Here is a 12,001-nt window from a genome sequence, read left to right as displayed (position 1 = left end):
CTTCTCCATCCATTTTTGCCCTCTCCCCTTCCCTCTATCTTCTTGCACCTCTCCCATACTTAAACTCTTTCCTTCCCTCCGGCTCTCCCTCTCTCTCCCCTCCAACTCAATCTCCATCTCTCCATCTCTTTCCTCCCCTTCTATCTGTCTTCCTTCACTTCTCGCATTCTCAAACTTTTCCTCTACCTCCGTCTCTAGGTCTCCCTCTCCCTATTCTTCTCTCTCCCTCCCTCCCACCCTCTGGTCACACACATGTGATTTCCCTCTCATGCACTTTTTAAATGCTTGGACGTCAATACTACAAAACTCCTTAGACAGAGTGTAGCCAGCACAATCAATACGGCAATGATTTTGTAGGGCCTGTTCTTCAATATGAATTACATAAGCTTTGATTAGGCTGTAACAAATTGCATTACAAGTGTATAGTATACCCATGTGTAAGATTACTCAAGTGTGCATGTGTGTGTGTGTGTGTGGGTATGTCTACAACTAGTGTGCACTGTGTGTAAGTCTATGACCATGAGTGTGAGTGTGTCACTGTTTGTGTTAGTGTGTGTATGTGTGTGTGTGTGTGTGTGTGTGTGTGTGCGCGCGCGCGCATGTGTGTGTGTGTGTGTGTGTGTGTGTGTGTGTGTGTGTGTGTGTGTGTGTGTGTGTGTGTGTGTGTGTGTGTGTGTGTGCATATTGGTGTGTCCTCATTGGTGTGTCCCCATGTTTTCCCCAGTTGCTCGTGCATCACCATAAAGATTTAACTGCTGTCATGAGCGGCTATTAACTATCATAAATACAGGAGCATGCCAGCCAGACGCTGCTTTAACCTACATACAATACACTACTACGGCCGTTAACACAGCGGCACTCCTGCTTACAAGGATACAGGTATTCACTGGGAAGGGGCTCCCACTTTACTTATATTTTTATTCAGAATAGGGTTTAAATGTTGTTAAATGTTTAAACTGTCTGTACAAGTGACTTAAAAGATGTGTGTTAAGCAAAAACAACGGCCGCAGTTACGGTAACATCAAGTCGTTATTGGCAAAGAACAAAGACTTTGTGAATACATCTTAACGACCTTATCGATCGACTTAAGATTAAATTGATCAGCAGCGCCCACCCCCCCCCCCCCAAAACAAAATCTAATTTTTCAACAAAAAAAAAAAGAAAAATGCTAAATTTAAATTACATTTAAATTAATTCAAAGGTGATAAAAATGTTCCCACTCTTCACATGCCTAGTCATGACTATTTCACCTGGATCTCTCGCCAGTTGAGTTGGCGATTAATTGCGGGTTTTTTTCTTCAAATCAATTAACATTTTAATCGCCTAAAGTCGACTAATTGACCCTAGTCTTTTAACCTGTGATCGTGACATGTCAACACTATTCATAAGCATCACCTTTATTTGTTTATTTATTTATTTTCTCTTTAAACAAGAAACAGTTCCACTGACTTCCAATAACTCAATAAAATAGAGTGACCAGGAATTCTGGTGCAACACAGATGGCAAGATCTCCTCGCTTACCTGGATACGTATTCACTGGGGCGCGTCTCCGTGACAACCACCTCTTTGGGTTCGGGCTCATCCAGATCAAACTTGCTGTCAGTCTGACACTGAGTCTCAGATTCCTTCCTCTGCTACAGAAGGAGAGGATGAAGAGAGGGAGGAGGAAGAGAGGAAGAAGAAGGAGTAGCAAGAAAGCGAGAGATGAAGGAGAGACAGACCGTGTGCATGAGTGAGTGAGTGAGTGGCAAAGAGAGAAGAGAGAGAGGGGAAAGCGAGAGAAGAGGGAGCGAGAGAGAAAGTGAGAAGAGAGAAAGATACAAAAAGAGAGAGAGAGAGAGAGAGAGAGAGAGAGAGAGAGAGAGAGAGAGAGAGAGAGAGAGAGAGAGAGAGAGAGAGAGAGAGAAGGAGAGAACAAAGGGGGATTGAAGAGAGACGTGTCAACTCAAGTGTGTCATTCAGTAGTGATGCTGCAGGCTGATGTGTGTGTGTGTGTGTGCGAGCAGGCAAGTGTTAATACATAATTCACTGCATGCGCACGCATGAAGCACATGTGTACAGTCTCACAAGAATTCATTATGTATGGCTATTTGTCTTTGAGTCTTAGTGGTGTGGGCGCACACTTGCATGCCAGTGTGTAGAAGCATTTGTTTATGCATTCTTATTGGTGTGTGTCCATGCATGAACAAGAAAATAGAAGTCAGCACGCTGAAAGTCTCGACCAATAAAACATCAATAAACCAAAGAATAACACCAAAAAAGTCCAATAAAAGCCTTATAGGTTGGTGTATTCAGTAGGCATACTTCCATTTTCTTTGTTATTATTATCAATATGTTTTGGTCTTGCGCCTAGCCTGAGTGATGTGGGATATGTGCATGCATCTACTTTGTTAAAACTGTGTGTATTATTTGTCAATGATCCAACGTATGGATGACTGGGGATGTGTTTTTCGGAGTTGGGGGAGGGGTGTGAGGATGGGGTTGGAATGGTAATGTGTTGCTTGATGCCGTTTGACTTTTTCCCTTTTTGCACTAAAAAAAGTTACCAAGGAAAACAGTGTGTGATTGGGTAAGTGAAGCACACTATGTGTGTGTGCGCATGTGTTCATCCCGTACCCGTGCAGCGGTAGTGGGCGTGAGGTGGACGAGCGTGCGTGTGTGTGTGTGTGTGTGTGTGTGTGTGCGTGTGAATATGTGAACATGTGAATATGTGTGTGTGTGCGTGTGTGTGTGTGTGTGTGTGTGTGTGTGTGCGTGTGTGTGTGTGTGTGTGTTTCTCCGTACCCGTGCGGTGGTGGTGGGGGGGTTGGGGTGGAAGAGCCTGTGTGTGTGTGTGTGTGCGTGTGCGTGTGTGCGCGTGTGTGTGCGCGTGCGTGCGTGCATGCGTGCGTGCGTGCATGTTCATCCCGTACCCGTGCGGTGGTGGTGGGGGGGTTGGGGTGGAAGAACTTGCGGACGATGTAGGTGGTGGCGGCAATGCAGAAGAAGATGGTGCCCAGGATCTCCTTCCACCAGGGGAGCAGCATCCCCGGGTCCTTACGCCGGCCGCCCCCCGCCACGCCACCCTCGCCACGCTGACCCAGCTCCGACACCACCACCTCCCGACGCCCACGGTAGCGCGCGCTGTACGGGTAGTACCCATTATCTGCAACGGAGAAGCACAAAAAGCACATTCAAGCAGAGACAAACGCACAGAGATACAGACATATACATTTACTGGATATGATGGACAATGCTTCCAGAAAGTAAAATCCTATGTCTTGAGAATTCATCCCTGTAAATATCAATTACAGCGCGCACTGTACGGGTAGTAGCCGTTATCTGCAACGGAGACAGCACAAAAAGTACATTCACACTCAATCTTGGTCACGTTAACCTCTTGTCTATACCTCAACTAACACAAAATACGTTTTTGCACAATTGCCATTTTATTACTTTTTTGTCTTTTTAAAAAATGTCCCTCCCTTTTTTCCTTCCCTAACCAGTGTTATATGACATGCCCATGTGGGCATCATGAGTATTTATGCAAGCTACTGGATACCTTAATTTCCCCTCAGAGATCAATAAAGTTACTCTACTCTACGCAGAGACAAACGCACAGAGATAATACAGAGACATATACATACATTTACTGTATATGATGGACAATGCTTCCAGCAAGTCAAATCCTACGTCTTGAGAATTCATCCTCAATATTTATATCCATCCAATATTTTATTTTTTTCATCTATCATATTGGTGAGGATTTTTTTTTCAAGAAGGTAAGATCTACTTCCCTTTCTTACCATAGGGATACTGCAGCACGGACAGCGCTCCATTGCTGTACTCCTCGTAGGAGAAGCGATCGTTATTCAGACACTTCTGAAACTCCTCCGAGGGCACCAGCACTGGGGTTCGAGAGGGGGAGTCTGAGAGAGAGAGATACACACACAGTACAATAAAAATTGTGTATAAATTATGTAGAAAAGCTCTCTGGTATTCTTGTATTTTATTCTAGTGGGTTAGCATGACAGACAGATGTTTCGGCCTAAGCCTTCTTCAGCGTCTCGACTTAGGCCGAAACATCTGTCGGTCATGCTAACTCACTACAGTGAGTTACTAAATATGAACTTTGCTGCTTGCTCGCACCCGAAGACATTGATAGAAATAGTTGGGAGTTGAGCGCACTTTCTAAAAAAAGACCGTATAAATGATGTACCATGTCATGGGGGCTTGGTGTGTCTAATGTTGTGTACTTACTTATGAGGGGTTTCCATTTGACCCTGGGCTGGGGAGTGAGGTCTCTCTGGACGAGAGCTTTGGTTTTGGAGGGGAACTTCTCAGAGATCATCACAGAGGACTGCAGGTACAACTGGCCCTGAAACATACCTACACAGGACACAAACAGAGACCGGAAGCAATACAGTTAATGAGAAGTGCATTCTCTCTTCTTGAATTCTCTGTTCCAGGGAGTGAAGGTTAGCAAATTAGGAATTCAGAATGGTCTGAAAATGGGCAACATTGGAAAATATTACAGACTTATATTTCTGAAATTCAACAATTCAATTTCTGAAATTCAACAACGCTGCTTGTGTGTGTGTGTGTGTGTGTGTGTGTGTACGCAGGTATACACTGCTCGGTGGCTGTACCTGTGTGTGTGTGTGTGTGTGTGTGTGTGTGTGTGTGTGTGTGTGTGTGTGTGTGTGTGTGTGTGTGTGTGTGTGTGTGTGTGTGTGTGCGTGCATGCATGCATGCATGCATGCAGTGACAACATATATGTACCCAGATATACACTGCTCTCGTTGTCGTCGTGTTCCTTCTCCATAATGTCCTCGTCCTCCTCCTTCTCCTCTTGGTTGTGGTTGCTGTACGCCGTGTCGTCAAACAGGCTGATGGGCGTCACCTTGCCCCCTCCCACCAGCCAGGCGGCAGCGATCGGGGTACAGAACTAAGAGGGAAGAGTAACATAGGATTTTTTTTTGTTTTTTTAAGTTATAGAAGAAGCGCAACACTGCTACAATTATGGTCAAGGTTTTAATGTGACACAGTGTAACAGTGCTGCGCTTCTTCTGTAATTTTCAAGTAATTTCCATTGAGATAGCTGCACCTGCACACAAAGATTCAAGGTGTGCAGGCCACCTCCTCCATTCTACTTGAAGTATCTTTTTCTGTTGGTCGTTTTCGACTTTATTGATGACAGGACAGTATGAGAGATGAACAGGAAGCAAAGGGGGAGAGAGACGTTGAGGGGTCAGCAAGCGACCCGGCCCGGGAATCGAACCCGGGTCAGCTGCACAGCAGACGAGTGCCCCACGGCTAGGCCACAGCAGGGCCGGGAAGGGCCAAATAAAGTCACATCAGTATGCCACAGTGACTTTCATACGTCAAGGTTATTCGGGGAGTCATTTCTGGGAGAGTAAGCAATTTTTTTTCATCTTGTCAATAAACATTACAGCGTACCCTCTACTCCAGCTGAAGTGGCGTTCTCTCAGATTTTGAAGATGCAGCAACAACAGTATGGTGTATGGGATGGACATGCAGGGGTGGATGTCCAGCAGAAAATACATTTTGCTCAGCAAATAAGAATACATCGTCTTTCATTTTCAACACAAAGGGTGTGTCAGAAAGTCCCACACACACTGTTTACAGCCAGGGAGAATATTATTCGAATGGTATTTATAAAATATTCGAATAGTGGCCATCGATTTTTGTAACAGTGCATTTGCCAACAATTCCCATCGCCACAATGACAGTAATTGGCTGCCTTACCTGGTGTTCCCAGATGAGCTGTCCACCCAGCTTGGTGCTGAAGGCCATGACCTTCCAGTCGGGCACGGACACCTTGATGACCAGGTCCAGGGGCTCCGTGGTGCCGTGGCCGTGGCCGTGGGCCTCGCCCTCGTCGATCAGCACCCGCTTGTTCCTCAGCGTCTCCCCCACCGGTGGCTCCGCCTCCAAGAAGTTCATGCCCGACTGGGTCTCTGGAAGGAACTTCAGCTCGAACGTGCCCACACTGAAGTTCCACCTGAGACGGCAGGTAGAGCGGAGAGGGGAGAGGGGAGGGAAGGGCAGGAGAAAGGATTGCAGATACATAAATTAGAAAGGGAAGGCTTATACATAATTAAACAGGCTTAAGCATATATTATCATCATTTGTATAAACAAAAAGCAGAATTCATTTTAATATTAATTTGTTTTCATTGACTGATTCATTGGATTGATTTCTTAATGTGTAAGGTGGTGCTACATCTGTCTCTCCCTTTCAGAGACACTATTTTTTCAACATCCAAATATACAGACAAACATAGACACAGCAGTGCACACACTGCACAAATGAAGACAGATGTCCATGTTCACATGACACATGTTCAGGCTCACACACACGTGCTCACAAATGAAGACAGATTCACAGTACTGACTCCCAAATACAGACAGACAGTCAGACAGTCAGTCAGACAGACGCACACACACAGAAACACACACACAGAGACAGAGACACACAGACAGAGACACACAGACAGAGACAGACAGACGCACAGACAGACAGACGCACACACACAGACGCACACACACAGACGCACACACACAGACACACACAGACAGACAGACAGACAGACAGACAGAGGCACACAGACAGAGGCACACAGACAGAGGCACACAGACAGAGACACACAGACAGACAGACACAGCCACAGTGTAGTCGTACTTCTCGATGCCGCTGCGTGGCCGGACGGCCCTGACTGTCTTCTGGGTCCTCTGGAGCAGCAGCACGTCCTCTGGCTCCGCCTCTTCCCCTCCCCAGCGACTACAGCCCACCGCAGAGCAGATATACTGCAGCTGAGGAGCAGAGGAAACCACATACACACGCACGCATGCACGCACACATGCACGCACAACACACGACACACACAGACACACACACACACACACACACACACACACACACACACACACACACACACACACACACACACACACACACACACACACACACACACACACACACACACGACACACACACGACACACACACGACACACACGACACACACACACACACGACACACACACACACACAGCGGTTACGGACATCATCTTCTTAGACAGGTGCAACACATGGGTCGCCAGAAACACTAAAAAAACAGCCAATAAAATGATCCGAAGTAGGATATTGGATTTTGTGTGCAAAAAAAAAGCAATGTGCAGTCCACTTCCAACATCGCCTGGTTACCACCAAACCTAATGACAAGTGAGATTATTGTCTTTCAGATCGGAACGATTGTATAGAACTAAAGGGAGTATGGGAGTTTCCAGGCTACTTCCAACATGCTTTTGGTACATTTCTTTGTCAAGACACAGAAAAAAAAATTATACCACAACCCAAAGCTGTCAGAATTATTAAATGCCATGAAATCTGAGCGGCGAGTTACACTGTCTGACATTTCACTGCTGACCTTTTAAAAAGTCAAACAGCACGTTCTTTCAAAAAGTTCTGTAGTCGGCACTGGGCAGACATTCTTTCAGGGCTGTAGAGTGGTGCGTATACCTTTGCATTACATTTATCAGACCCTTGTAACACATTTAACGACTTACAAATGAGAACATAATCAGCGCAATACTGATATGTGAGGAACTACACTGCCCTACAATATCAGAACGCAGTATCTTGAAAATGGTCGAAAATGGGTTTAGACCGGAAATTGGCTTTAAAATACCTTCTTTTTCTTGTGTTAAATTTTTTTGGCCCAACTTGGTCCCGTTTCGGGAAAAAACGCAAAAAACTGATTATACTGCGCTTTTTGGTTTTAGGAGGTTACGTCGTACTAGCCAAGAACGCAGTATAATGCGAATTATACTGCACTTCTCCATTGACACCGTGGTTTTGGTGTAGACAGTAATACCACAACAGAACGCAGTATAATGATTTTTCAGCTAAAAAGTAATGAGAAAGTTTTTTTCTTGTGTGCATAAATTTCTACCATAAAAAGTATAACATGGAAGTGTCATCACCACTTTACCTCCAACACAGTTGCGTGGCCAGAAAGGAAACTTTAAAGCCTTTTTTCTCAGTTTGCCATTTTGAATTATACTGCGTTCTGAAATTGTAAGGCAGTACAGACCATATACGCTAGGCTAGGCTTTGTTTTTTCATGAAAGAAAACTCTTTTTGCTTTAGCCCCGCAGGCCAAATAGCTGGTTATTTCAAAGGAACAGTCTACGGTCGACTGGTATTGGCCAAGAGCTATAGTGTAGCGGCATCACATGTAATGCCCCAGGCCAAGTTGCAGGTTATTTTAAAAGGTAGAGAGTAGACTCTATCGTGGACTGCCATAGGCCAAGAGTTGTAGTATGGGGTCACGTGTGTACGTTTCGGGCGTATGCCCCAAGGCCTTACAGGTGGTAATCTTAAAAGGTATAGATGGTGAGCTGCCATTGGCTGAGCACTACAGTGTGGCGGTGTCATGTGTATCTTTCTACTGTAGGCCCCCCAGGCCAAGTAGCATGCTATTTCAAAGACACAGACTCTACAGTCAACCCTCATCGTTAGAGAGTTGTAGTATGCTGTTGTTGTGTGTACCATTCCAGTGTAGGCCAGCCCCCAAAGCCGTAGGGGAACGCCTTGCCCCCAACCAGCACGAGAGAAAGAGAGGACCTAATCAGCCGCATACAATATATGATATATGGGGAAATACAGGGCATACTGGCCAAGGAGTCCACATGAACAGGCTTAGCTTTTTAATGAAGTTATTAAGCAGGTGATAGGTGGTCATTTCTGAGATATAGACTGTATAGTGGACTGATGCATGTGTAGACTACCATTGGCCGACAGGCATACAGTATTATGGCAATGCATACCTTTCCACTATAGGCCCCCAGGTGATAGGAGGTTATTTCAAAGATATAGACTGTATAGTGAACTGCCATTGGCTGAGAGGTGTATTATGGCAATGCATACCTTTCCGCTGTAGGCCCCCAGGCCGTAGGTGGTGAGGGACTTGCCCCCCACCAACACGGTGTCATCCCCGTAGCGGTAGGAGGAGTCCAGCAGAGACTCCACGCTGAAGGGCACCGCCTCCACGGCCCCGCCGCTCTCACTGTCACGGTTCCACTGGAACAACGCCCCATCCAGAGACGGGATGATGACCTTATTGCCAAACACCTGAGGAGAGAGAGGGAGGGGGAGAGAGGGGGAGAGAGAGAGAGAGAGGGGGAGAGAGAGGGAGGGAGAGAGAGGGGGGGGTGGATGGAAGAGAGAGAGAGAGAGAGAGAGAGAGAGATAGGAGAGAAAGAGAGAGAGAAAGAAAAAGAAAGAAAGAAAAAGAAAGAAAGAAAGAAAGAAAGAAAGAAAGAAAGAAAGAAAGAAAGAAAGAAAGAAAGAAAGAAAGAAAGAAGAGAGAGAGGGGTGGGGGAGAGAGGTGAGGGAGGGAGGGAGAGAAAGAAAGAGAGAGGGAGGGAGAGAGATTTAAATGTCTACCAATCATACATGGCAAGAACACAAACGATCACACATTTGCAAACCACATACCGCCAGAGAGAGGCAGGCAGAGTTAAACAGAGACAGCGAGAGACTGCACTTTGCATATGATTTACATGACAGTCACAGCTAAAAGTGTGCATTTAAAACAGCCCAACAGTAAATGTAACAGTTACGAAGAATAGAAGATGAGATTTATGGAGAAGGAAGCTGAGGAATGTCATACTCTGACTTTAATTTCCCATAAAAAAGATAACTTCCTTGCACCGTTATCGCAGGAAGTTTTAACCACATGCTGCTATTTTTAGGCTCCTCCAATTGCTCTGTTGGGATTGGGAGTGAGGAGCAACAGCCAACCGACTGGAACCAATCACTGTCTATGAGACGCATAAGATATGACTCATCTTGCCTTTGTTTCAGCACAACAACTTAACTGTAACTAAGATGATATTGATTGAGCTTTATCTTAGTATCTGTAAACTGCCTTATAAAACTTGATCATGAGGACTGGGTTTATGATGGAATGTGTTACAGCCTGTATTAAGTTTTTGCAAGCCTTCGTATCTATACATTGAACGAACTAAGTATTGCAACAAGAAACTGGGACAATATTCATAATTTGGTAACAATGTATTTTAATTTAATTTTATTTTAATTTATTCTATTTTTACTGTAAATCTCGGACCTCCATCTCCACTCAACACCAATGCTGTGCATTAGGGCCTGAGTAAGGCTAAGTGGGGTAGTAATTCTGCCATACGAAGTAGGGATGCAAACGATTAATCGATTAATCGACTTAAATCGATCAATGCATTAATGGATTTTTAACAAATTAATCGCAATTAATCGGCAATTCAACTGACAAGAGACCCAGGTGAAATGGGCATGTGAAGAGTGTGTGTGAAGAGGGGTGTGAATAGTGGGAATATTTAAATCACATTTGGATTAAAGAATTGAAATCGAATTAATTTAAATGTGGTATTTTATCTCAATTTTTAATTAAACATTTTTGATTTAGTCTTTTTTTTTAGAAACATTGAGATTGAGGGAAAAACACCGCTTATAAATTAATCGTAAGTCGATTGATAAGGCTATCAACTATTTAATGAATTAATCGATCATGTGCATCCCTAATACGAAGGCAAAGCGCAGTAACTACATATTTTGTCAAAATTGAGTTTATGGGTGGGAGACGTGACGCCTTGTTTTTTCGTAACATTGGTTAAAAACCTACAAAACTGTTATTTTTCCTTTAAAAAACAAATGTCAATGAAATATGTGGTACATTGTATTTCATATTAAGCTTAGTCTTAGATGAGAAGAAACATTTTTGTTAAGATTTATGTAAAGGTTTATATGTCAAATATCCTGCGGTGTGACTAACATTAATGAAACCTGGAATATAATATATATATAAATTAACCAACAACATTTTGAATAATGTATGAAGCATTTGGCATGATTGCATAAATATTAACTTTATATTAAGATATGTGAATGTGAAAAAAACTCAAGACAGTAATATTAACTACAAGTTCAATTTCGTAACACAAATTGCGTCCTGCGGGGTGACATGTATGTCAATGTTTGTGAATGGGCAGCTGCAAGGCCAACTACAAGGGTCTTAAAGACTGGCTCCTAACCAGTCAGTACCTCAGTTATTGGAGAGTGCTGTGGAAGTTTAAGGTGACTCTTGACCTCTTAATATGTCTTCATATTGCAATCTTTCTGTCACGCAATGCTTAGGTTCATTTTATGGTGTCCTGTGGTGTGACTGCTCTTATAGGAGGAAAACAAGTTTTTTATGAATGAAAACACATATTAAGATTAAACACAATATCATTATCAAGTTAGCATGAGCTCAGATGTCAGCCATGTATACAAAATGATTAAAAACGCCATAATGCAGTGAATTCTCTGTGGTGTGACTCCATTTTCCTGCGGTGTGACATGCCTATGCAATGTGTTGATGCAGGACACATTTTCCCAAAAATGGCAAAAATAAGGTGAAATTCCACAGACCACAGATTTTTTTTTAGTTACGCCCTTAAACGTCAACCACCCTTATACTGAATTTGGTCTTTGATCTTCCTGTATCTTGTGACAAAGCTGAATGGTCCAAATGTGTTTCGATTTAGAGATATTGCTATGTCAAATGGAAAGTACTTCTACAATATCCTAATAGCAAGCCTTTGAAGGCCTTTTTTTCAGTTGCAATGTTGGCGTAGTTACTGCATGTTGCCTTTGTAGGGCAGAATTGCCAGGCAGAAACAGTTAACATACAATTTGTGTAACCCCTCTTGTTCTGATTTAGGGCTAGTGTTGAGCAGCAGTTAACGCATGAAATAAGGGGCCAACGGGCAGACAGACACACTTAACCTAAGACAAAGACACCATCCATTTAAAAAGCCATATGGCTGGTCAGTTTTGTGCTGGACGGGCGATAGTTTAGAAGTGCTGAAGCACCACTTCTTCTCCTGTGATGTGATGGGATGGGATGGCCTTGAGCCACTGGTGCAGGGCAGAGCAGAGCTCTCTCCCTCTCGCTCC

At 44.0% G+C, this 12,001-nt stretch overlaps 1 protein-coding gene across 1 annotated transcript in view; it reads right to left on the bottom strand.

Annotated features, from left to right (window-relative positions):
- eif2ak3 (eukaryotic translation initiation factor 2-alpha kinase 3) overlaps window positions 1–12,001 on the bottom strand; it is a 65,342-nt gene that overhangs the window by 19,531 nt on the left and 33,810 nt on the right. The window contains exons 3-10 of the mRNA XM_063184073.1: window positions 8,933–9,136; window positions 6,685–6,815; window positions 5,749–6,004; window positions 4,762–4,927; window positions 4,240–4,368; window positions 3,786–3,908; window positions 2,913–3,145; window positions 1,522–1,634 (exon numbers count right to left, since the gene is read on the bottom strand). Coding sequence (XP_063040143.1) covers window positions 1,522–1,634; window positions 2,913–3,145; window positions 3,786–3,908; window positions 4,240–4,368; window positions 4,762–4,927; window positions 5,749–6,004; window positions 6,685–6,815; window positions 8,933–9,136 — 1,355 coding nt within the window. The remainder of the gene's footprint in view (window positions 1–1,521; window positions 1,635–2,912; window positions 3,146–3,785; window positions 3,909–4,239; window positions 4,369–4,761; window positions 4,928–5,748; window positions 6,005–6,684; window positions 6,816–8,932; window positions 9,137–12,001) is intronic.

This window comes from Engraulis encrasicolus, chromosome 19 (assembly GCF_034702125.1).
Source record: "Engraulis encrasicolus isolate BLACKSEA-1 chromosome 19, IST_EnEncr_1.0, whole genome shotgun sequence".
In the NCBI taxonomy this organism is placed as follows: Eukaryota; Metazoa; Chordata; class Actinopteri; order Clupeiformes; family Engraulidae; genus Engraulis; species Engraulis encrasicolus.
Note: the sequence above shows the minus strand (reverse complement) of the source record. Positions and strands in the feature narration are given on the sequence as shown.